At 35.1% G+C, this 23,285-nt stretch overlaps 2 protein-coding genes across 2 annotated transcripts; one reads left to right on the top strand and one right to left on the bottom strand.

Moving 5' to 3' along the window:
• Positions 1–14,405: 14,405 nt before the first annotated feature.
• LOC145060052 (uncharacterized) lies at positions 14,406–15,520 on the bottom strand. The gene is made up of 4 exons (XM_079007784.1): positions 15,305–15,520; positions 14,923–15,235; positions 14,670–14,827; positions 14,406–14,597 (listed from the first exon to the last, which is right to left on the bottom strand). Exons 1-4 carry the CDS (start codon positions 15,518–15,520, stop codon positions 14,406–14,408), a joined length of 879 nt encoding a protein of 292 aa, XP_078863910.1.
• Positions 15,521–17,201: 1,681 nt separating this feature from the next.
• Positions 17,202–19,606, top strand: NDPK1 (nucleoside diphosphate kinase). The gene is made up of 4 exons (XM_079034614.1): positions 17,202–17,357; positions 17,820–17,868; positions 18,702–18,933; positions 19,358–19,606. The coding sequence occupies exons 1-4, from the start codon at positions 17,307–17,309 to the stop codon at positions 19,470–19,472; spliced, it is 447 nt and encodes a 148-aa protein (XP_078890740.1). The 5' UTR covers positions 17,202–17,306; the 3' UTR covers positions 19,473–19,606.
• The last annotated feature ends 3,679 nt before the right edge of the window (positions 19,607–23,285 follow it).

The raw sequence follows: 23,285 nt of genomic DNA, 5'->3' as shown, positions 1-23,285 counted from the left end.
TGATCCTAGGTCGACAAGAAACCTTAGAGAAGTTGTTTTGAGGGTCTACAAGGCGGTCGGAAGGCCGTTAAACTGATAGAAGCAAAGATATGAAGGATCAGGGAGCAGATTCATATCAGAGATCATGTGGTTTGTTGTCGTGACCATGATTAGCATTCCACTATGATTCCATTATGTGTTTACTTTCTGATATGGGTATTCAAACCTTTTAGTTTGTTGTAATGCCCGCAGATTCGGGCTAGGCAGTTTTGAGACAGTAAGCGTCAAAAGTGAATTTTTGATAGAAGATTATTTATAATAAATAATCTTAACTAAGTTTTAGTATATTTCACAAGGTTTCCGTACTGTGACATCCCCAATTTCACGGCCAGAAAAGACTAATTTGTTTATGTTTTGTTTTAAAATTAGAGTAATCTTTTAAAGAAAACAGTTGCAGAATTTGTTCCCAAACAAAATATGATAAAACTTTATCAAAACATTTCTCAAAGATAATGTACTTTTCATTAATAATAAAACATCGGGATGTCATGTTCCGATACAGACCAAAAAGCATAAACAATACAATTAAATCTTACAACAGTTATTTACAACTACTGGTCTATAATCCAAAATCTCTCGTCGAGTCAACCAACTTATACTCTTGTGCCATTACCTGTAATGCAAAGAAAACTGAGTGGGTCAGGCTTGGGAGCCTAGTGAGCATATAGGGTTTTCGACCCACAATAATATAATTATTATATTCAATAATCAATCAATCAATCCAAATTACACATCCCCATTATCTCCATTATTTCTTAAGGATTTACCCTAACAATCAACTATAATTTATTCATTTATTTCTAAGGATTGACCTAAGGAATTGACACAAAGTCGACCACTGCCCAGGTCCTCAAATTACAACCGGTAAACACTTCGTTCAACATACTTAACGAACACCTAGTTCTAACACTCCTAGTGAACACTTAATTCAAAACATCTGGTGAATACTTAGTTCTAATACATTTAGTGAACACACTTAGTTCAACAACACCAAGTGTACACATCTAGTTCAAAAATACTTAATGAACACAATCCTCTAATGAATACATAGTTCAAAAACACCTGATAAACACATAGTTCAAAACATCTATTAAACACTCAGTTCAAAAATACCTGATGAACACATAAGTTCAAAACATCTAGTAAACACTTAGTTCAAATATACCTGATGAACACATAAGTTCAAAATACTTAATGAACACCTAGTTCAAAAACACCTAGTGAACACTTAGTTCAAAATACTTAATGAACACCTAATTCAAAAACAATGTGATAATAATGTATATCTAAATCCGGCAAGGCCACTATTATTAATTAAACACATATATATCATATTTATAAAATAATCTATCCCATCTCGTCGATCCCCACATACTGACCCTACACAATGATCTTACGAGATCTAGTCTAAGGAATCGATATGAACAACGAACTGATGAAGTTGCTTCGGAAATTCCATGGCAGCATACGATGATCAATAAAGACATCAAATGAGGGGAATGGAATAAGTTTCACCACGAACCTCCATTTGTAAAAAGAACCACAAGACAATTAAGTCGGGGGTAGTTATCTAGATAAAAATGCCTAGCCGTGGTCCGAATATCGTGAGGTATTTTACCCCCAGACTCACCCTATCCATAGCTATCAGGCGCTAACTCCATAGTCACCAGGGTTCACTTAACATGAGCTAACTCCATAGTCACCAAGGTTCCTTTAACTGGTGCTAACTCCATAGTCATTGGGGTTTATCTTGTTTACTGACAGTATTGGTTCCGAGACTCCTCTAGCAATACATATCAATGGGTTTTTTTAGAGTACACCAGTGAACATCAAGTCCACAACACCTACAAGTTGCGAGCTTGCTAGTGTTCCACAGGACTATCTAGAATAGTCCGTGGTTGTCATCCCTACTCTGCTTAATGACGGGGGCCATCGTTTGGGTAACGGTTTCACTCATTTATCACCTGTCACCCTCATCTCACGATCTATATCATCTTTCTTCTCATCCTCAAACTAATCTTTCCTCACACATCAACTATTTCATCTACCCATGTTCTACCTAACATATTTGTAGATATAAATTACATATATAGTTTAAATCATTTAAAAATCTGTATAAAACATTCATTCAACAACCATCTCAAGTAAACAAACAATGTATAAACACATAGCACGTATTTCATAGCAAATACTTCATATCTATGCGGTAGAAGAAAGTAACTACACACTCACACCAAACATATACTTAATACATTCAAAAAATACTTGTATTAAAATCGTGTTTATGAAAGGGACTATACAGTCACTTGATTAGAAGATGATCGGATAGCACTACGGCTCTAAGATTAGTACTTCTTCGGTGAAACTAGAATATCTTCAAATACCTGGCTTCTCGCAGGCAGAGCTTCGGCTCAGAAACTCTTTTTCTTCTCGGGATCTTCGGGCTTCAGGACTTGCTTCGGGTCTTGCTTCGGGTCTCGGGATGATATCGGGGCTTCGGGATGGCTTCGAAGGTTTAAACGCAGAGCTTCGACATGAGAAAGAGAAGAAATAAGCACCTAAACTTGAAACCATCGGCTTCTATTTATAGCCCTATTTTGGGCGCCACATCGTGGTCTTCTTCACCACGTCGTGGTGTTGATCCTGTCCTCTTCCATGGACGAGACGTTTGCTGACAACCCTAGCACCCATCAGTCACAGTACCACGTCGTGGCCTTCTGGTGCCACGCCGTGGCCAGCCTGACAGCCTTGGATTTTGTGTCTCGAACTTGTAAAATCCGTAACTTCCGCGTACGAACTCTGTTTTCGACGTTCTATATATGCACGTGTAGGTGAGATTATTCTCTACAACTCTCGTTTAGACTTCATTGGCTAAATTTGACTTTATTTTTAATATATTATTAATATATATTGTTTTTAGTAGGTCGGGACAGGAAAACTCCGTTCGAAATTCATAACTCCTTCATATGAACTCCGTTTTCGTCTGTCTTTTTATCATTGGACTACTATCGATGAGATATTCAATTCTCATTTAGAAAGTTTTGGCTAAATATCACTCGACCTCAATCTCGAGTTTCGGGCTGCATACTACTAATGCTGAAACTTCGAAAATTCATAACTTCCTCATACGAAGTCAGATTTAGACGTTCTTTTTATGCACGCTCTCGGTTTAACGTATTCTACGACTTTCATTTAGATCGCTAAGGCCAAATATTTCTCTAACATAAATTCACTATTTACGTCGCGCTGTGTCGTGCCGGTTTTGTCGCGAAACTTCAATAGGTCATAACTTCTTCGTTATAACTCGGATTTCGGCATTCTTTATATGTACGGAATCCTTGTAACATATACTATAACTTAGTTAAAATTAATCCTTCTAAATAATCTTCCATCAAAAAGTCATTTTTGAGGCTTATCATCTCTAAATTGACTAGCCTGGATTTACGGGCGTTACATTAACACAGAGTTTTAAGTAATAATATCATATATACACATCTTCACACATATTGAACCATAACTGGTTCGCACGTTGTATATCATCAAATATATATCCAACACATATCTCGAGCAATAACAAATATTTCACATACATATATATATTTAATACTTTAATCAATACTTGTATTAGAATCATGTTTATGAAAGGGACTATGCACATGATACCTTATCGGATGAACACATAGTTCAAAAATACGTAATCCGTACTCCCAGATCTAAAATTTACCTCCTTACCTAATCCATATTCCCGGATCGGGTATGTCTAATCCATCTTAATAAACAAACAATATATATACACATAGTACGTATTTTATAAGATACTTCATATCTATGTGTAAGATGAAAGTGACTATACACTCACCTGATAAGAAGATTATCGGACAGCACTAGGACTCTTCAAGTAGTATTCTTCAGTGAAACTGTGATCTCTTCACACACCGAGCTTCTCGTAGGTAGAGCTTTGGCTCGAAACTCTTTTCTTCTCAGGATCTTCGGTACTTCGAGACTCGCTTCGGGTATCGGGGATGATATCGGTGCTTCAGAGGGCTAAAAGACGGCTTAAAGATGAGTAGAGTAGGAGAGAGGTTGAGAAATTAGCAACCAAAACCGCTGCCTTCGATTTCTATTTATAAGGCTGAAAATTCAGTTTTCACGTCGTGAACCATCATTTCACGTTGTGACCTTGGACGTCATCAGGTGTGTATTCGTGATGTTCAGTCTGTCAGGTTCTAGAAGACGTCAGCACTGAGTTCACGTTGTGAACCCCTTTTTCACGTCGTGAACTCTGACACAGTGTTGGGGTTCGCGCCCCAAACTTCAGAAATCATAACTTTCGCATACCAGCTTCGTTTTCGATGTTCTTTATACCCACGCGTATGTGAGATTATACTCTACAACTCTCGTTTAGACTCCGTCGGCTAATTTTGACTTTAATTTTTATTACATTTATTTTTTGTAGGTCGGGACAAGAAAACTCTGTTATAAACTCATAACTTCTTCATCCGACGTCCGTTTTCGTTTTTCTTTTTACCGTTGCACTACTATCGACGAGATATTTAATTTTCGTTTAGATTGTTTCGGCTAAAAATCACTTCATCGTAAATTCACTATTTATGTCGCATTGTGTCATGTCGGTTCTCTCGCAAAGCTTCGACAAGTCCTAACTTCTTCGTTATAACTCGGATTTCAGCGTTCTTTATATGTACAGAACCCTTGTAACATATACTACAACTTAGTTAAGATTAATCCTTCTAAATAATCTTCCATCAAAAAGTCATATTTTGACGCTTATCGTCTCTAAATTGACTAGCCCTGATCTACGGCCGTTACACGTACATATAAAGAACGTTGAAATCCGAGTTATAACGAAGAAGTTATGACCTGTCGAAGTTTCGCGACAAAACCGACACGACACTAGGAATCGTAAAAAGTGATTTTACGATAAATACTTTTTAGCCTTAGGGGTCTAAATGAAATTTGTAGAGTATGTCTCCACCTATGCGTGGATATAAAGAACGTCAAAAACGGAGCTCGTATGCAAAACTTATGACCTTCCGAAGATACACGTGTCAGAAACCCTAATCTGACAGGACTCACGATGTGAGCATTATTTCTCATGACGTGAGGAGTCAAACGGAAACTAATCAAGCCTATAAAACATATAGGAAGTCTACGAGATGACTCTTGGAAACTTACGACGTGAGCATATCATTCTCACGACGTGAGAAGTTTCCCGGACATGTTTCGGAGCTATAAACGCAGATGGCGAAGCGACAAGGTGATACTGCCATGGCTCACGATGTGATCATTGATTCTCATGATGTGAGAGGCCAAAAATGAGGCTATAAATAGCCAATTCGACCATTTCATTCCTTACACCTAAACTTTCTTCCTCTCTCTCTCGTTTGTTGAAGCCGTTACGCGTCCTGAGCCCGATGATCACGAACCGCTGACCGTTTCTAGTTAGATTCTACCAACTCACGCTACTAAGGTGAGTGCATAGTTACTTTCATGTTACACATAGATATGAATTATTTAACATAAATTACATGATATGTGTGCACATTATCTGTGTTCTTGATATCTATGCTGGATGAACAAAAATATACATGCTTTATTTGTCTTAAACTATATATGTATTTTATACCTAAAATCGGGATGGGTAAAAGATGGGTAGATTAAAGATGAGATAAATTATGAGCGATGAAAGATGATCTATGATATATGAGTGGTAAAGTATGGTGAGAAGCGATGAGCCAAGCGATGGCCCCGTCATCTAGTAGAGTATAGATGACAACCACGAACTATTCTAGATAGTCCAGTGGAGCACTAGCAGGCTCGCAACATGTAGGTATTGTGAATGATATGTTCACCTGGTGTACTCTAAAGACCCATTGACATGTATTGCAGGTGGACTCCCATAAATAATATTGTCGATAAATGAGAGTTATGGACTTAGCACCCGTTGGATGAGCCGTGGCAACTATGGATTTAGTGTATGTTGTATAAACCCTGGCGACGATGGACTCCGTGCCTATTCCTCAGGAAGAATCCTTAGTAATGAGTGATAGATAGTTCTTAGGGTAGATCCTTAAGAAATAAAGAAGATAATGGGGATGGGTAATTGGGTTAATTGTTTGATGATGAAACATAATAACTATATTGTTGCGGGTTAAAAACCCTATGTACTTACCAGGTTTCCCAACCTGACACACTCGGTTTATTTGTATCACATGTGTTGATACGAAGCTACTTTATACTGAGAGATTTAACGGAGATGTAGTTCACTAGTGTAAATAAATGTAAGGTCTGTTTATGCTTATGTTTCAGTATTGACGATGACATCCCAAAGTTTTAATATGGACAAAATTAATTTCTTCAGAAATGCTTTGATAATATATTTATCTTGTATTTCTGGGAACAAATTCCACAACACTTTTCTTTAAAAGGATACTCTGATTTTTTAAATAAAGCATAAACAAATCGGTCTTTTTCTGGCCGTGAATTTGGGGATGTCACAGTTGGTATCAGAACATTAGTTTAAGCGAACTACGAATTTGTAGGATTTCTAGACTTAAACTTAGAATGCTAAGAGATGATCGTGAGATGAGTGTCTACCATAATTTAGACACGAGCACTAGTTTATTTTATGAAAGATGCTTAAAATGTTTTTATGTGCTAAATGTTTTATGTTATAGCTATAAAGATGCCTTATATGCTACTATTTGTTTGGATCTATGGTCTATTACCAACTGGATCTGGAAACCTTATGTGTTTAGGATTCTAAACGTTTAATTACGATATTAGAACTGGCATGTAACTTTTTGGAGTGATAAGGAGATTTATACGTCTATCGTAAATAAAGTTTTCATATCTTAATTCTCGTCACTGCACACCAAACGTCTTATTTGGTGTATAGATCTAAATAGCAAGAACCCGAAGTGGAGTCAGAAATGCCAATACAAATAACAATCAGCAACCTCAACCCTAAGTGATTGAGCAAGTTACGGTGATAGCAGTTGCACCTGAGCCTATCACAATGGCTGGAGTACAAGCCATGATTCGAGCTATGATGGCCGAACAGAGGGAAGAGATAAGGAAGATGTTTCACGAGAATAGGGATGAACCTACGATTCCTGTTGAATAGCTTGAACTGAATGAGGGTTAGTCAGAGGAAGGAAATTACATTAGAACTGTTGGTCAAGCAGAACCGTTTGTGGTTAGGAGGAATAACCAAGATGACGGAGTCGAGAGAAATGGATGCAAGTACAAAGACTTTACGACTTGTAAGCCGTCAAATTTCACAGGAAAGGAAGATCCCATCGAAGTAATGGATTGGATCTCAGAGATGGAATTAGCCTTCATGACATGTGGTTGCAAAGGCAAGCTACAAAACACATTTGCAGTGCGACAGTTCAGAGATGGCATTGTTCGCTGGTGGAACACTATGGGGAAGGCCCTAAGCCCTAATGAGCCACCGCAACTGCCTTGGGCAAAGTTCTTGGTGCACTTCAAGTGCAAGTACTGCTCAGACCAAAATCTGCTTGAGCTAGAGAACCAATTTCTGACATTGAAGAAGGGAATAATGTCCATCGATGAATACACCAATAACTTCACAGACAAAATGGAGTTTGCTTTGCGTATTGTCCCAGAAGAGCTGACAAAAATCGACAGGTACACAAAGGGACATCCATGGGAGTATGCGGTGCCAGTACGCCAGGCACTTACTTTGGAGGCAGCTATCTAGGCTGCCAAGTCTGTTAAGGAGATGATCAAGGGAATAGCCGCCAACAAGGTTGAAGTTGGCGAGAAGAGAAAGTTTGAAGGAACTTCAGGTTCCAACAAGGAAAGAAAATTCTCAAAGTTTGGAGGAGGAGGAGGAGGAGGAGGAGGTGAAATAAGGTGGTGCGATAAGTGCAAGAAGAAACACTTAGGAAAATGTGGCGAAGAGGTGATATGTTTCAAGTGTGGAAAGTCTGGGCATTACACCAACGAGTGCACATCAATAAGAAGGTATGTTTCAGATGTAACAATGAAGGGCGTATTTCTAGAGACCGCCCAAAGAAAAATGAAGCAGCAAGGCCAAATGCACCGCCAAAGCCAAGGACATTCCACATGATCCTTGACGAAGCAGATAACAACGCGAGGAATCAAGGATGAGGACTTCATATCCAAAGATCAATATATGAAGTAGCAATGTGGATAGTATCAAGAGGTGTAGCCTATTAGATGCATAGTATAGGTTGAACTTGAACATCTATGTAATTGTTTCAAGAAATAATATAAAACCTCGATTTTTGTTATCTGATGTGTTAAATGATTATGTGAAAATTCTTGAATGGTGACATGGAAAAAAAATGTCAGACAATACCTGGGATGAGTATGAGTAGGTGTGAATGGTATTAGAGGCCTATAATATTGGAAGCACAGGAGTCACACTTGGATCAGGGAAAGTCACAAGGTTACCAACAAGCTAGTAATTGATTCCGTTTTGCTCAAGTTTGTTGTTACCATTGTTTCGGTAATGACTAAGAGGGTGATTGTTATTCCGACCCTAGTGGTTATATCATATCGAGTCTGACTAAGATATGTATTCTACGTGGTTCAGAGAACCAAGTTCGATGTAGCATCCGACTTAAGCCATAAGATTGAAGTGAAAGATAATCAAAGCGGTCAATAGAAGTATCGCGACTATTGTTTAAGTAAGAAGTCTATAGCTAGAAATACTACATGCTAAAATATGTTTATATCACATTAGAACATGAAGGAAGGTATATTCCATTCTGGAATTTGACTCAAAGAGACTTGAGTCTAAGCGTTGCAACATACGATGAGAGGTCATTAAAAAATGACCCATCGGTCTGTTATGATAATCGAAGTAAAGAAATTCTCTAAAGTTAAGTTTGTTTAAGAAGAAGAAGTAAGATTCTCCATTAAGGATCGATTTTGTAACTCAAAGGTTATGATTGAAAGTCTAATATAGGATAAAGAGCGGGTGCAAGATTGAGCATCACATGCGGTCAAGATGTCCAAAAGTTAGAAACTTATTCGAAGGAACATAGAAGTACCGTTGTTACCTAGTATGAAGAGACAAAACATGGAGTCATTATACAAGCCCCGTTTTTTTGATGCTTCTAGGACATAATCATCCTAAGGGGGAGATAATTGTAACGCCCGTAGATTCGGGCTAGTCAGTTTTGAGACAATAAACATCAAAAATGAATTTTTGATAGAATATTATTTATAATAAATAATCTTAACTAAGTTGTAGTATATGTCACAAGGTTTTCATACATATAAACAACGTTGAAATCCGAGTTATAATAAAGAAGTTATGACCTGTCGAAGTTTCGCGACAAAACCGGCATGACACCGGGAATCGTAAAAAGTGATTTTAAGATAAATACCTGTTACCCTTAGGGGTCTAAATGAAAGTTTTAGAGTATGTCTCCACCTACGCATACATATAAAGAACGTCAAAAATAGAGCTCGTATGCAAAACTTATGACCTTCCGAAGATACAGTTGTCTGAGAGCATGACATGTGTTAGAAACCCTAATCTGACAGGACTCACGACGTGAGCATTATTTCTCACGACGTGAGGAGTCAAACAGACACTAATCGAGCTTAGAAAACACATGTGAAGTCTACGGGATGACTCTTGGAAACTCACGACGTGAGCATATCATTCTCACAACGTGAGAAGTCGCCCGAACACGTTTCGGAGCTATAAACGCAGATGGCGAAGCTACAAGGTGATATTGCCATGGCTCGCAATGTGATCATTGATTCTCATGATGTGAGAGGGCAAAAATCAGCCTATAAATATCCAATTCGACCATTTCATTCCTTACACCTAAACTTTCTTCCTCTCTCTCTCTCGTTTGTTGAAGTCGTTCCGCGTCCTGAGCCCGACGATCACGAACCGCTGACCGTTTCTAGTTAGATTCTACCAACTCACGCTACTAAGGTGAGTGCATAGTTACTTTCATGTTACACATAGATATGAATTATTTAACATAAATTACATGATATGTGTGCACATTATCTGTGTTCTTGATATCTATGCTGGATGAACAAAAATATACATGCTTTATTTGTCTTAAACTATATATGTATTTTATACCTATAATTAGGATGTGTAAAAGATGGGTAGATTAAATATGAGATAAATGATGAGCGATGAAAGATGATCTATGATATATGAGTGGTAAAATATGGTGAGAAGTGATGAGCCAAGCGATGGACCCGTCATCTAGTAGAGTATAGATGACAACCACAGACTATTCTAGACAGTCGAGTGGAACACTAGCAGGCTCGCAACTTGTAGGTGTTGTGAACGATATGTTCACCCGATGTACTCTAAAAACCCATTGACATGTATTTCAGGTTAACTCCCACAAATAATATTGTTGATAAATGAGGGTTATGGACTTAGCACCCGTTGGATGAGCCCTGGCAACTATGGATTTAGTGCATGTTGTATAAACCCTGGCGACGGTGGACTTCGTGCCTATTCCTTAGGAAGAATCCTTAGGAATGAGTGATAGATGATTCATAGGGTAGATCCTTAAGAAATAAAGAAGACAATGAGGATGGGTAATTGGGTGAATTGTTTGATGATGAAACATAATAACTATATTATTGTGGGTTGAAAACCCTATGTACTCAACAGCTTTCCCAACCTTACCCACTCAGTTTATTTGTATCACAGATGTCGGTACAAAGCTACTTTATACTGAGATATTTAAAGGAGATGTAGTTCACTAATGTAAATAAATGTAAGGTCTGTTTATGCTTATGTTTCAGTATCGACGATGAAATCCCAAAGTTTTAATATGAGCAAAATACATTTCTTCGTAAATACTTTGATAATATATTTATGATGTTTTTCTGGGAACAAATTCCGCAACGTTTTTCTTTAAAACGGTTCTCTAATTTTTAAAATAAAGAATAAACAAATCGGTTTTTTCTGACTGTGAATTTTGGGGATGTCACAGTTGTGTTTATGATTGAATGAATCTTTGAGTTTATGGTTTAATTGCTATTTAGATTGCTTATTTTTTATTTAATTTAGTTTTTCAAGTTTGATTGAAATATCCATATGTGTTAAAGATTGTTAGTTTGTTCCCTATTGCTGAATTAATAGAGTTTAGATGACCATATGTCTGTGTTAATTTTAATCATAGTTGTCCAGTGACCATTGGTGATTATGACTAGTGTTTTGACCAAGACTTAAGGTTAGGAAATAAAGTGGTGAACTTTAATATGTGTGCATGAGTAGATGACCATTCTATGCATGATTTAACTCCCATGACAATTAGGGTTAAATAATATCAAACCTTGCTTGATACGAACTAAATACTAATTTGCATGATTGTTTGTTTACTTGATCAATGAATTAATAGTTGTGTTGAAATCAAAGAATTAGTAGCATGACCATGATGTTGATCCAATTAGGAATCCGTGAATAATGAATAAATATCAATTGTATTATTAGTTAGCCATTATTTTGAGATGTAATTTATCTAAATCAAAGTACCTAAAGAGATTTGTCTTCGGCCAGTCTATCGAGATTTGCAGTTTAATAGGATATTTGAGATTTTAATTTAATAAAACCCTTATTGATTGCTTTTGTGTGATTTGTGTAGCCTATAATCAAGAATTCCAAATTAATTCACCATCGTTCCCCTAGTGTTTGACACCTGCTCTTACCACAACTATCCTATTGCACGATTAGGTTCACTGCCTAGTGTGTTTAATAGTTTGGTTGCGATGAAATCAGTTTTATAAATTTAAAACTTGAGCAATTAAATTATACACATAAAAACACACATTAGTGTTCATCGGTTCAAATCTAATGATTTTTGATAGAACTGATCTAATATTATTATTTATTGAATGTCAAAATTTTCCAACTAAATCAATCCAATTCGTTATATACAACCGAACCGAACCGATCAAATTGGATCAGGTTTACCCATTGAATATATTTGATTGATTATTTATCATCCAAATAATTTTAATCCAATCTCTAGATAATAACAAAATATAGTAAAATAACACTAAACCACACACATTTACGCTAAATAAGACTAATAAACGATATTCCAACTTCAACGACCAATGTTAAAAGTTCGACCAAAATATTATAGAAAAAAACCGTTTAAACTTTAAAAATAAATTAATATGGTAATTAAATATTTATTGGATGATATATGAATAATATGAATTGGATATAAGGTCGGAAGGAATGGAGCGGGAAAGATGAGGGGAAATGCGAACCGCACCTAGGAACACTACACCCTGGGTGCGGTTTACACACTGTGATTATACGTATATATTAAAAAAATTATAAAATATATTTTAAATTTTATATTAAAATTTATGGTTTTTAATTCTCTACAAATAAAGTATACTAATGCTACAAAACATATATATCAAAGAAAAAAAATAAAGAGAAATAAAAGGTGATCGTTTACTGTTTTTTGGTGATGAAAAGTAAATAAATTGAAAACTCACTGTGATACTGAAAATGTAAGTAGTAAATGTGAATACACCCTCCCTTCAGAATAACATTGAATGAAATTTATATCGTCCCTAATAAATCAAAATCTTTTTGCCATATGTCATCTTCTCCTTCATTTGAACACATGTCACTTTCTAGAATTTTTAAATTTTGAATTTTCCACTTGTCATTTTATTGTATTTTTCGTTTTATTAAATTAAAATTCCATATTTAATATGTAAGGTAATATATATTTAAGATATTTATTAGAAAATGTTTATATATGTAATGTATTCAATATATCAAAGCCTCATTAATTTTAATAATTTAAATTTTTTCTCATTTTTCTTATAAATTCAAATTTCTCAAATTGTTAAAATTTCATATGTATTTTTTTTAAATAAACTCATGTAACACATGGTCTCACACCTAGTATTTACTAGATGATAATATTAGATGTCTAATCGAACATTAATTCGATATCATTATTCGTTAGATTTTCATGGTCATTTAATAAAGACAATATTACAAAAAGGGTCCCTGTGGTTTGCCAAAAGCAACAAACGTAGTCCCTATCTATTTTTTTTTGATGTGTTTGGCTCTTGTGGTTTGTAAAAGTTGCATTGAAGGTCATTTTTCATAACACCGTCAGTTTATAGCCGTTTGGGTGATTAACTATAAAAAATATGGGGGTATTTTGGTATTTTCACATTACCTTCTCCAACCCCTTTAAAAAGCCCTAGCCAACGTTCAGAAAAATCAAGCTACCATCTCTGAAAAATTGAAGCTATCGTCTCTTCCAAAAATGGTGATTTGTACATGTGGAAGTGTTGCTGTGAGAGTCATATCTTGGACGGACCTCAACCCAAGAAGATGATTATGATCTTCTGCTCAAAACGGCCGAAGTTGACCATTTCTTGGGTGGGTGGACGATCCGATCTGTCATAGAGCTGTGGAGGTGATTCCTAGCTTGCTAAGGAAACTGAACAATGTTTAAATGATGTTGAGTCAAGCTCGTACAAATGTCGTGAAGCTGAAGTGGATGCTTCTTTTGACTTGGTTCTTTTTTTTTCGTTTATATATGTATGCACTAAGTAGTAGTTGGATTTGGGGATTTATTTGGTCAATGTATTTTGGGATGTATTTTGGATATATAATGTCGGATGGGTGTATAGAACTGAAATGGGATGTTACTAGTTGATTTTGCGATGGGATGTCATGTATTAGAATCTTAATATAATGTATGGTTTTGGTTAATCACTTTAATGGTATTTTGTATTGTGGTAATTATAAAGCATTGTTTTTTTTGTCATTAATCAAGAATGTTGGAATGGAATGGTAAGAGTTTTGTCCATTAATCAAACATTGGAATGGAATGAGAAAAATACAAGATCACAACATTATAAGTAAACAATGGAATGGAATGAGTTTTGGTCATTTATCAAACAGTGGAATGGAATGAGTTTTGGTCATTTATTAAACAATGGAATGGAATGAGAAACACACAAGATCAAAACATGATAAGTAACTGGAAATGGTCACCACATTGATCATTACAACCAGAAATGTAGCATAACATAATATGGCTAGTATGAACTTAATTACATCACTAATTTAGGTAGTTGCAAAAAGATGTAATTATCTAGATTAAACATGTTTGAAAAAAGCATCAATACAAGTTTATAAGCTTAAACAAAAGGTAGCCAAATAACTTGATTAGTCATGCTTTCATGTGTATCCAACTTCACTTAGCTCCTACTTTCTACACTTGAGGCTTTTTCCCTTGTCCATCTTCTTTGCTCTTACCCACCCACTACAGCTTCACTTGATCCACCCACTGAACCTTGACTTGTTCCACCAACTACATCTTTACTTGATTGACCCACACCACCTTGACTTGATCGACCCACACCACCTTGACTTGATCCACCCACTGCTCTCTAACTTGACCCCAATTCATGAGCCTCTGCACTGAAATCTTTGAACTCATATGCCTCAAACACCATCTATGCTCTGCATTTGGAAACACTTTTGATATTGCAGGTATTATTCCCTACATATAATGTAATTTAGAGTTAGTATTGTTACAAGCTTTAAAAGAGACTTATGTTATATGTATTCATACCTTTTGTTTGTCAGATACAAAAGTGAAGTTGCATGATGCATCCAAATCCAAATCACCACCAAGGCATTCCAAGAACCATGCCCATGAGCTTGTTGTCTCAGCTTCCACAACTTCATAAGCTAGTGGATATATTCCCCTTTTCCATATTTGAACCCCAACTTAAGTGCTCCAAGAAAAATGTATATCCTCTTGAAAATACGAGTTTGAACATCAGGATTTGGTTCATCACACACTTCCAGCTTCACTGTTGTACCTGGGTTATTGGTTTGTAACTCCAAACAATAATCTCTTAGCAAATTATATTGCCTTTCGTAGTCACCATACATTTGTTCCTTTGTAATTGATTTAGCCCTGAACACCTTCATTCTTAATATGCTTACCAAATCCATTTGAAGCTCCTCCTGTAAGGCTATTACTGGGATGCGAGGGTCGGAATTCACTTTTTGGAGAATAGTGCTTGCCAGGTATCTAGATGTACATGCCTTCACATTTCTACTTTGTAAGCATAAATGTTCATCAATAATTGTCTCTACCAACCATTGTTCCTCTTCCGTAGATATAGATATCTGAATAGTAAAAGGACAAGAATCTTTTTGTGAAATTATAGTTTTTCCCTTCGATGTTACTTTACTTACAGTAGAGGGCCCACCACCAGTGGAATCTGGAACCACCCCTGTACACTTTACTCTTACTCTCAATTTTTCATTTTTGGCCATGTGTAGGGCCCTCCTTGTTTTTATTGAAAGCATCTTCATGTGACCCTGTATATCCTTTTTGGTTTTAAAACCTTGACCAACAAAAAATGGTGTAACATAAACTACCCTAGAAGAACAAGGCACCTTCTTGTTCATGTTTTTTAACATTTTCTTCCTTAGGTCTTCCTCACACCTGCACTTTCAAACTCATCATTGTTGATCACACCTAAATCATCATTTTGGTTTAAATCTAATTCTATGTTTGGTCCTTGTCCAAACCATTCAACCTTATCGACACAACTATTAAACTCTCTCATATCAACCTCCCAGTTATCTAAAATAGCTTATGGGTCAACAATGTAGTCAGAATCATCCTCTTCTTCTGTATGCTCTTCTGAATCATCTTTTGAATCCTCTGCATGCCCTTGTTCATCTTCTTCATCCTGTTCTTCTTCAACTTCAACCTCTCTTTCAAACTCACCCATATTCTGTCCATTACTACTAAAAGGCTAAAAATCATCTAGTATTTCCCTATGATCCTGACAATTAATAACAACTGTAATTTCTTGCATTATATCAGTTTCTTTTGGTACAGGGAAGTACGAATCATCCTTAAACTCATTAACCACATCTGGTTTGTTTGGCTCAAAAGGAACTATGGACATGGAAAAATCATACACACCATCTTCTCTCTGTGCTTGATTAGCTGATTCTTTAAGTGGGACATTCATGTCTAATTTCTTGCTACAAGAACCAATTCCTTTCTTCTTGGGCCTAATCCTATTAGGTTCAGGAGAAGGATCATCATCAAGTTGCTCAATAACAACTTTACTTGGGGACATGAAGTAAGTGTGAAGTCTTGTAGAACCATGTTCAACGTACACATCAATCACTCTGTTTTGAGGGACATATTGAGCCATAAATATAACGTCTTGATCATTTTCGAGATCCTTCAATCCAAAATCTAAGTTTAGATTAGGAATTCTATAATAATAATAATAATAATACATTGTGTCATCCTTAGAATACCCTATCTCACGAATCATGTCATTTAGATCATGAACTGAAAAAAGATCAGTGTTAACAAAGTCAAAGAATGCCAACCTTCCCTCGACGTACTTTCTTCCAGGGAACTATGTAAAAAATCCACCATGATGTATCTTTAAAGTGAAGAAATTGTCGTGACCATCTGAAAAATAAAAATCGATGAGCTTTGAATATACAAACCAAGAAACACCAAACAAAAGATTAAACAACTCATTGTAATCTTTATCAAGGTCGGGTGCAATCGTATGAGGACCACGTAAATTCCACATACACAATACCATTTTTAGTTGATAAACCCTAAAATCGGATGCGAGGGATGAAGGATGAAGATCGTCATGATGATCAGTAAGCTAAAGTGAAGTGGAGATGAAGGGGGTTTCTTGGACTCTGGTTAATCAAAGGATAGCTTAATGACATATCACTGCTTAATTCCATCTTAAATGAGCGCCAAACATAAAAAGACGAATATAGCCCCACATTAATGACCCCAAACGGTTACAAACTGACGGTGTTATAAAAAAAGGACCTCCAATGCAACTTTTACAAACCACAAGGGCCAAACACATCAAAAAAATAGATAGGGACTAAGTTTGTTGCTTTTGGCAAACCACAAGGACCATTTTTGTAATTTTGTCTTTAATAATCCAATTAAAATTTAAAATTTCAAACATGGGATTGTTTTTGACGGATAGATCGGTTGAAATCTAATCGCTTAATTTTTGGTCGATAAGGGCAAAACCGTGAAAATACAGAAGAATATTCCTGGTATTTAGGGTTAGGGTTTAATACGACTCACGGCGGACCACTCCCATATATAAATCATCTTTTTCGTCGGCACATCACCGTATACCTCTCATCGCTGTCCATTCTCAAGATACCCAAAAAAACTCAAAAGATGGAGCAAACCTTTATCATGATCAAGCCTGATGGCGTTCAAAGAGGCCTTGTAAGTCTTATTCATTCACTTTATTCTTCTTCTTCACTAGAATTTCGACTTGAAATCTAAAAATCTTTTCGCTTTTTTGCTATTTTTGTGATTCCTTTGTAGATTCCGACGAAACCCTTCGTGGGTTCATGAATATTGGAATATTATTTATAAAATCAAAATCTAGATTTGTTGCTCGTAACTTCTGTTTATTCATCTCTGTTTCGAGTTTATTTTTCTAATTTTCGATGAATCTGGATGAGTTTCGATGATAATTAAGTTTATTTGGGTTTAGATGTTGATTCAAAAGGAGTTCAAGAACTTGTTATTTAGTAAGAATTTTGAAGTTTGCTTGATTTAAGAACACAGTCTCACTGCACGATGTAATAATTGCTCTAGATCTGATCAAATCGTCGATCTTGTTTGTGTTTATTTGACTCATGATTGTAAATTAGAAGTTCTAATCACTTTGATTTTGTTTAGGTTGGTGAAATCATTGGCAGATTTGAGAAGAAAGGTTTCTCCTTGAAAGGTACAATTTTTACTTGATTACATGGTCAAACTCTCATTCTATAAACACACAAACACAAGATTAAAGGTAATAAGGAATTAATGGGCCCTTAAATCATGGCAATAGGGTTTTGTTTAAAGATAAAAAATCTATTAAATCATTCAATTATTTTTATTTTACTTGATCTTTATTTTGAAAATTGACCTAATGGTACACAATTAGGGTGATTAATAAGGGATTTGTTATATGTTTGTTTTCAAAGGATTTATGAATTTGAAGTTTTTTGTTTTTTTTTTTTGATTCTTTGTGATTTTGCATCTTTTTATTTTGGTCAACAAGGATCAAAAACATCAAAATCAAAATCAGTTTTAAAATTTCTTTATTCCAATTTGATTGCCCACATCAACTACAAAATTCCCTTTTTCTTTTTGCTAGATTTGAATTTGAAGTTACATTCTTTTTTATCATTATAATTTTATCGATTTCAATAATTTTTTGTTGGTGGGTCGTTTTTATGATCATTTTTAAAGGAATCTTTGACACAATTAATAGTCATAATTCTAAATCTTACTAATTAACTGTAATTTATTTGCTTTAATTATTTCATAATCATAATTATTTGTTGTCTTTTTGTTGCCAATGAAAATGCTGACAGTTCTAGACAAACATTCATTAAATCATTCTTTTGAAATTCAAATGCCAATAAAAGTAAATATATAATTTTCGTAAAATGTAACAAAAATCAATTTTGAAGATTAAAATAACACGCTATCCCAACTAATATTAAATAATCAAAATCAAAATATTATGTAACAAAATAACACATTGGCTTTATATATTTTATTTGTATTCAGGTTTGAAATTCTTAACTGTTGACCAAGCTTTTGCTGAGAAGCATTATGCTGATTTGTCCTCAAAGCCTTTCTTCAACGGGCTCGTTGAGTACATCATCTCCGGCCCTGTTGTCGCCATGGTTTGGGAGGGCAAGAATGTCGTTACCACTGGCCGCAAGATCATTGGCGCCACAAACCCTGCCGAATCTGCCCCTGGCACCATCCGTGGTGACTTTGCCATCGACATTGGCAGGTAAAATCCTATGCTCCAGTCATCCGATATATCATCAGATGACCGGAGCACTTATCAGATGACTTATCATATAAATGTTTTGGTCATCTGATATAAGACGACCAAATCATTTATTGGCCGACTTTGATATCACTATTTATTCCTTCATTTGATAATGACGGAGTAATTAGAGTCATGATATCGGATGACTAAAAGTTAGTCATCCGATAAATGTTTTGGTCATCTGAAATTAGATGACCTTGACCATAACATTTAACGGATGACTTTTTAGTCATCCGATATTATGTGATATTGGATGACTAAAAGTCATTAGATATCAGATGACTAATGATTAGTGAGTCATCTGATACTGACTATTAGTTATATTACTTTCTAAGAATAAAAAAAATTGTGATATGAACTTATTATGTTGTGGGGTGTGTAGGAATGTGATTCATGGTAGTGATGCGGTTGAAAGTGCAAGGAAGGAGATTGGACTATGGTTTCCCGAGGGTACAGCTAATTGGTCAAGCAGCCTTAACCCATGGATCTATGAATAAGCGTTGAGTTTTAATTTTCATGTTACAACAGCCACCCTTTACTTGTGGACTATGAGAGGGTGTAATCTATGGTATTGTTTATGGATTTTGATATGGTGTGAGGAACTTTTTGGAATGTGAAATCAGTTTTATAATTGTTTCTTTTTTATCATCATATTTGTGTCTGATATGGAAATGCAATTATCAAACTATCATTAATATGACCATGTTCTAACTAAAGAGTTTATATGGTTTAGGATTTGGCCCAAAAATCTTGGATCCGGTATGTCCGGATTTAGATAGGGTAATCATTGGATTTTTCAAACCGAGTATCTAGAATTGAGAAATATGTTTTTTTTTTTGAATTATAGTCAACTTCAAATAAATATTATTTTAAGCTATTTGATTTTGAATACAAAATAAAAGTTTTGTTTTGGTTAATTTTCTTTCCATCAAGACACAAGACAAAATATATATGTTAGATTCGTCAATTCTCATTTGCTTTATAAAGTTTGATGCCTTATAATTTCCCAATTTGCTACTTGAGGTAGAAGTTCGTGGTTGTTTAATGGCTTCTTTTTATGAAGTATAAGATAGTTTGATATTTGCATACTAGTTATGTCCGGATGATTAACTATTGAGTTATTTTGTTGATCATATTTGTTTGCAAGCAAACAAACAAAATACTTTTTTTTGAAGTTTACTTTTGAAATAACTACTTTATTGTAGAAAAAAATTGGTTTGGTTTGGTTTTGTGTATATTTATAGTGTTGAAATTTTGTGCAATTAAGGCTTCACTGCTTTATAGTCGGGTTGAGGGAGACACACAAGTAAAGTCAAAGGTAGTTTTCGAAAATGGTTTAAATTTTGGAAATTTTATTATTTTCATGATGTTTTCGACATAACGGAAGACGTTCTTAAAATTCACACAAATCAAACCGACATATCTAGATGAGCAAAAGGACCGAACCGGCCGGAACCGGACCGGAACCGGGAACCGGCTTCGGCCAAAATCAAGAACCGAACCGGCCCGGCGGTTCTACCGGTTCCCGGTTCCTACCGGTTCTTGTCGTGTCTTCAAATGTTGGAACCGGTATTCGAAAAATAGCATCATACGGTTCCGGTTATATCGGTTCCTGTTCCTACCGTTTTCCGGTTCCAAAAATCCACAAAAATAACGTCCCGGTCCCGGCCCGACCGGTTCCATCGGGTCCCGGTTCCGGTTCCGGTACCGGTTCCGGCCAGTTCCCCGGTCCATATGCTCATCCCTACATATCTATTCACAAAGCCCGTACCTTGCGCTAATCATGATGATCATGTTGTAGACAATGGGCTTCGTTACATTAAAAACTTATTTTCATTTGCGATATTTTAGTGTTTGGATATTATAACATTAATCAGTTTGATTCATAATATGAATTAATATATATACAAGTTATGAATGTTTTCATTAATAATATTGTGTTCCATATTACCATGTTAATTTGAGTTCGTTGATGCAATGAAAAATAACCTTAAACACCCCTAACAAGCTTGAAAAAGTAATGGTCGAATTCTAGAGGAGATTATGGTTAACAGGTAGTTTTCAAGTGATTAAGAAGTTTGAAATTAACTAATTAACTGAAAACTGGAAAACAAGTTTTCTTTGATATTATGAAAAGGTGACCGCTTACGACTTCGATTCTAAACCAATTAAGTATTCATTTGGGTAATTACTAGATCTTAAATTTTCTCAAGATACATAGACATAACAACTACAAATTATCTCTAAATCTGGTTATCAACAAAGCTTTTTCGCACCCGCCGTCCTACACATTTACTATGGATGATTTGGCATAGAAGGGAAGATTACGTATCAATTTACTTACACTTAGAAGGATGATTTGGCACAATGAGGAATATTTCTTATGAATTTACTTACAATTAAGATGATGATGAATTTAATAGCAACAAGTAATGAAAAGATATCAAATGATTCATACACATAAATATTTCAAAAAAAAAAAAAAATGAAAACAAACCCAACATTTTTCAAAAACCAATATATATATATATATATATATATATATATATATATATATATATATATATATATATATATATATATATATATATATTGGAATTAGCCGTTCATGAACGATGAAGATGATGCCATAGCGTTGGGGATGAACATGCTTTCAATGATGAATTGATTTTCAAAGAAGTCCTCAATCTTCAAGGAAATGAGGTTCTGATCCTCAAGATGGATGGATTAGAAGTATTTAGGGATGTTTTGGAACCCATAGAGGGTGTAAAAATTGAGCAAATTCGTTCAAGGAATGAAGCATACTTCTCATTCAGGGATTGATGATAAATGATGAGGCAAACTTCTCATCTTATAGTGCATCTCCAATATGGAAAGAGAGGCAAGGTATTATGTTTTGTGACAACTACAAAAAATTCCTAGGCATCCTCCATGACATCCTAGGATGACACCTAAGACATCTATACTTGATTATTTTATGTCAAAAATGTAAATTCTCAAGAAAAACACACTAAGATGTTGTGGCGTCCTAGGACGTCCACCAGGATACTAATGGGGATCTAGATTTTTTCCTTAGCTCCTCTTGTTGAATTTGACCATTCAACTTGACCAAATTTGACTATGATGTCCCAGGACACTCCTTAGGATGCTTGGATTCCAAGATATATTCAGTGATGATAATGGTAGCAACTCAAAACATACAAGTTTTAGAAATTTTATATTCTTTCCAAAATATCTTGCATCATGTCAATTGGAGTACCATAAAGTAAGATATGATTAAAACTGAGACATGGTCAATCTGCCTGATAACATTTTTATTCGTTACTTTGTGTGAATAATCCACATGCTTGTCACCTCTCGTTTTCTATATGGATGTGCAACTCGATTGAATTCTAACATTCTGTTTTATAACAAAATGGTCTGATCGCATGTTTAATACATGATTCGGAGTTGGTTGTTATTAACATCCATATTCGATCATGTCATATGAATAACTATAAATGAAGACAAATGTAAATATTGTCAAATATCCGTAGGAATCAATATGAGTCTTAATGAGATCCAAATTCACATTTACTTATTGGTGGTGAACATTTGATTAAACCAACCTCAACATGTCACTTCAAGGATCGACATCATTATATGAATATTGAAAATGATTGAGTTTGTATACCCTTCAAACTAATATATATATATATATATATATATATATATATATATATATATATATATGTTAGCTTATCAGTAAATAGAGCATTATGTCTTGAAGTAGTTAAACAGTGTTATAAATAAGACAATTATAGTGGCTACTATCAGATATGATGTGAAGTTTATGATGGAGGCATAGAGTCAGGACGAGATTTGTTTGTCTACTTTTTGGAGTGTGGTATTGAGTGGTGATACGATGCGAACCAACCATGGTAGAAGCCAAAACTTTATGTGTGCAAATCTTGTTTTAAATTTATAAAAATCGTATTCACTTCAACTAGGGATATGTTATACAACTATGAAGTGAACCTAATCGGTAGTAGTTTAGCTTTGGTAAGAACAGGTGTCAAATTCAAATGGAATGGGTATGATTTAGATTTAAAAAGTATGATCATAAGTTAGATTAAATACAAAAGGTAATTGAATATCAAACTCAATATAACCTACAATAATGACTAAAGATAAACCGATTGGAAGAAAATTATACTAGAAATTTTAGATTTTAAGCTATTCAATTCCTTTTCATAGTTAGTAACAGGTATTTTCAGAGAACCAAGAATATTTTGTACCTTTTTGATCAACTCATCACATTCGTAGATCTG

Source organism: Lactuca serriola, chromosome 1 (assembly GCF_051521515.1).
Source record: "Lactuca serriola cultivar US96UC23 chromosome 1, Lser_US96UC23_V15, whole genome shotgun sequence".
NCBI classification, from domain to species: Eukaryota; Viridiplantae; Streptophyta; class Magnoliopsida; order Asterales; family Asteraceae; genus Lactuca; species Lactuca serriola.
The sequence above is the reverse complement of the archived record's forward strand: the minus strand, read 5'-3'. Positions and strand labels throughout refer to the sequence as shown.

Coding starts and splice junctions, on each gene's coding strand:
- NDPK1 (XM_079034614.1), top strand. CDS start 17,307: ATGGAGCAAACCTTTATCATGATCAAGCCTGATGGCGTTCAAAGAGGC. Junction 17,358..17,819: donor ATGGCGTTCAAAGAGGCCTT/GTAAGTCTTATT, acceptor GATTTTGTTTAG/GTTGGTGAAATCATTGGCAG. Junction 17,869..18,701: donor GAAAGGTTTCTCCTTGAAAG/GTACAATTTTTA, acceptor ATTTGTATTCAG/GTTTGAAATTCTTAACTGTT.
- LOC145060052 (XM_079007784.1), bottom strand. CDS start 15,520: ATGAACAAGAAGGTGCCTTGTTCTTCTAGGGTAGTTTATGTTACACCA. Junction 14,828..14,922: donor GTTACAAACCAATAACCCAG/GTACAACAGTGA, acceptor GGAGCACTTAAG/TTGGGGTTCAAATATGGAAA. Junction 14,598..14,669: donor TTGTATCTGACAAACAAAAG/GTATGAATACAT, acceptor CATTATATGTAG/GGAATAATACCTGCAATATC.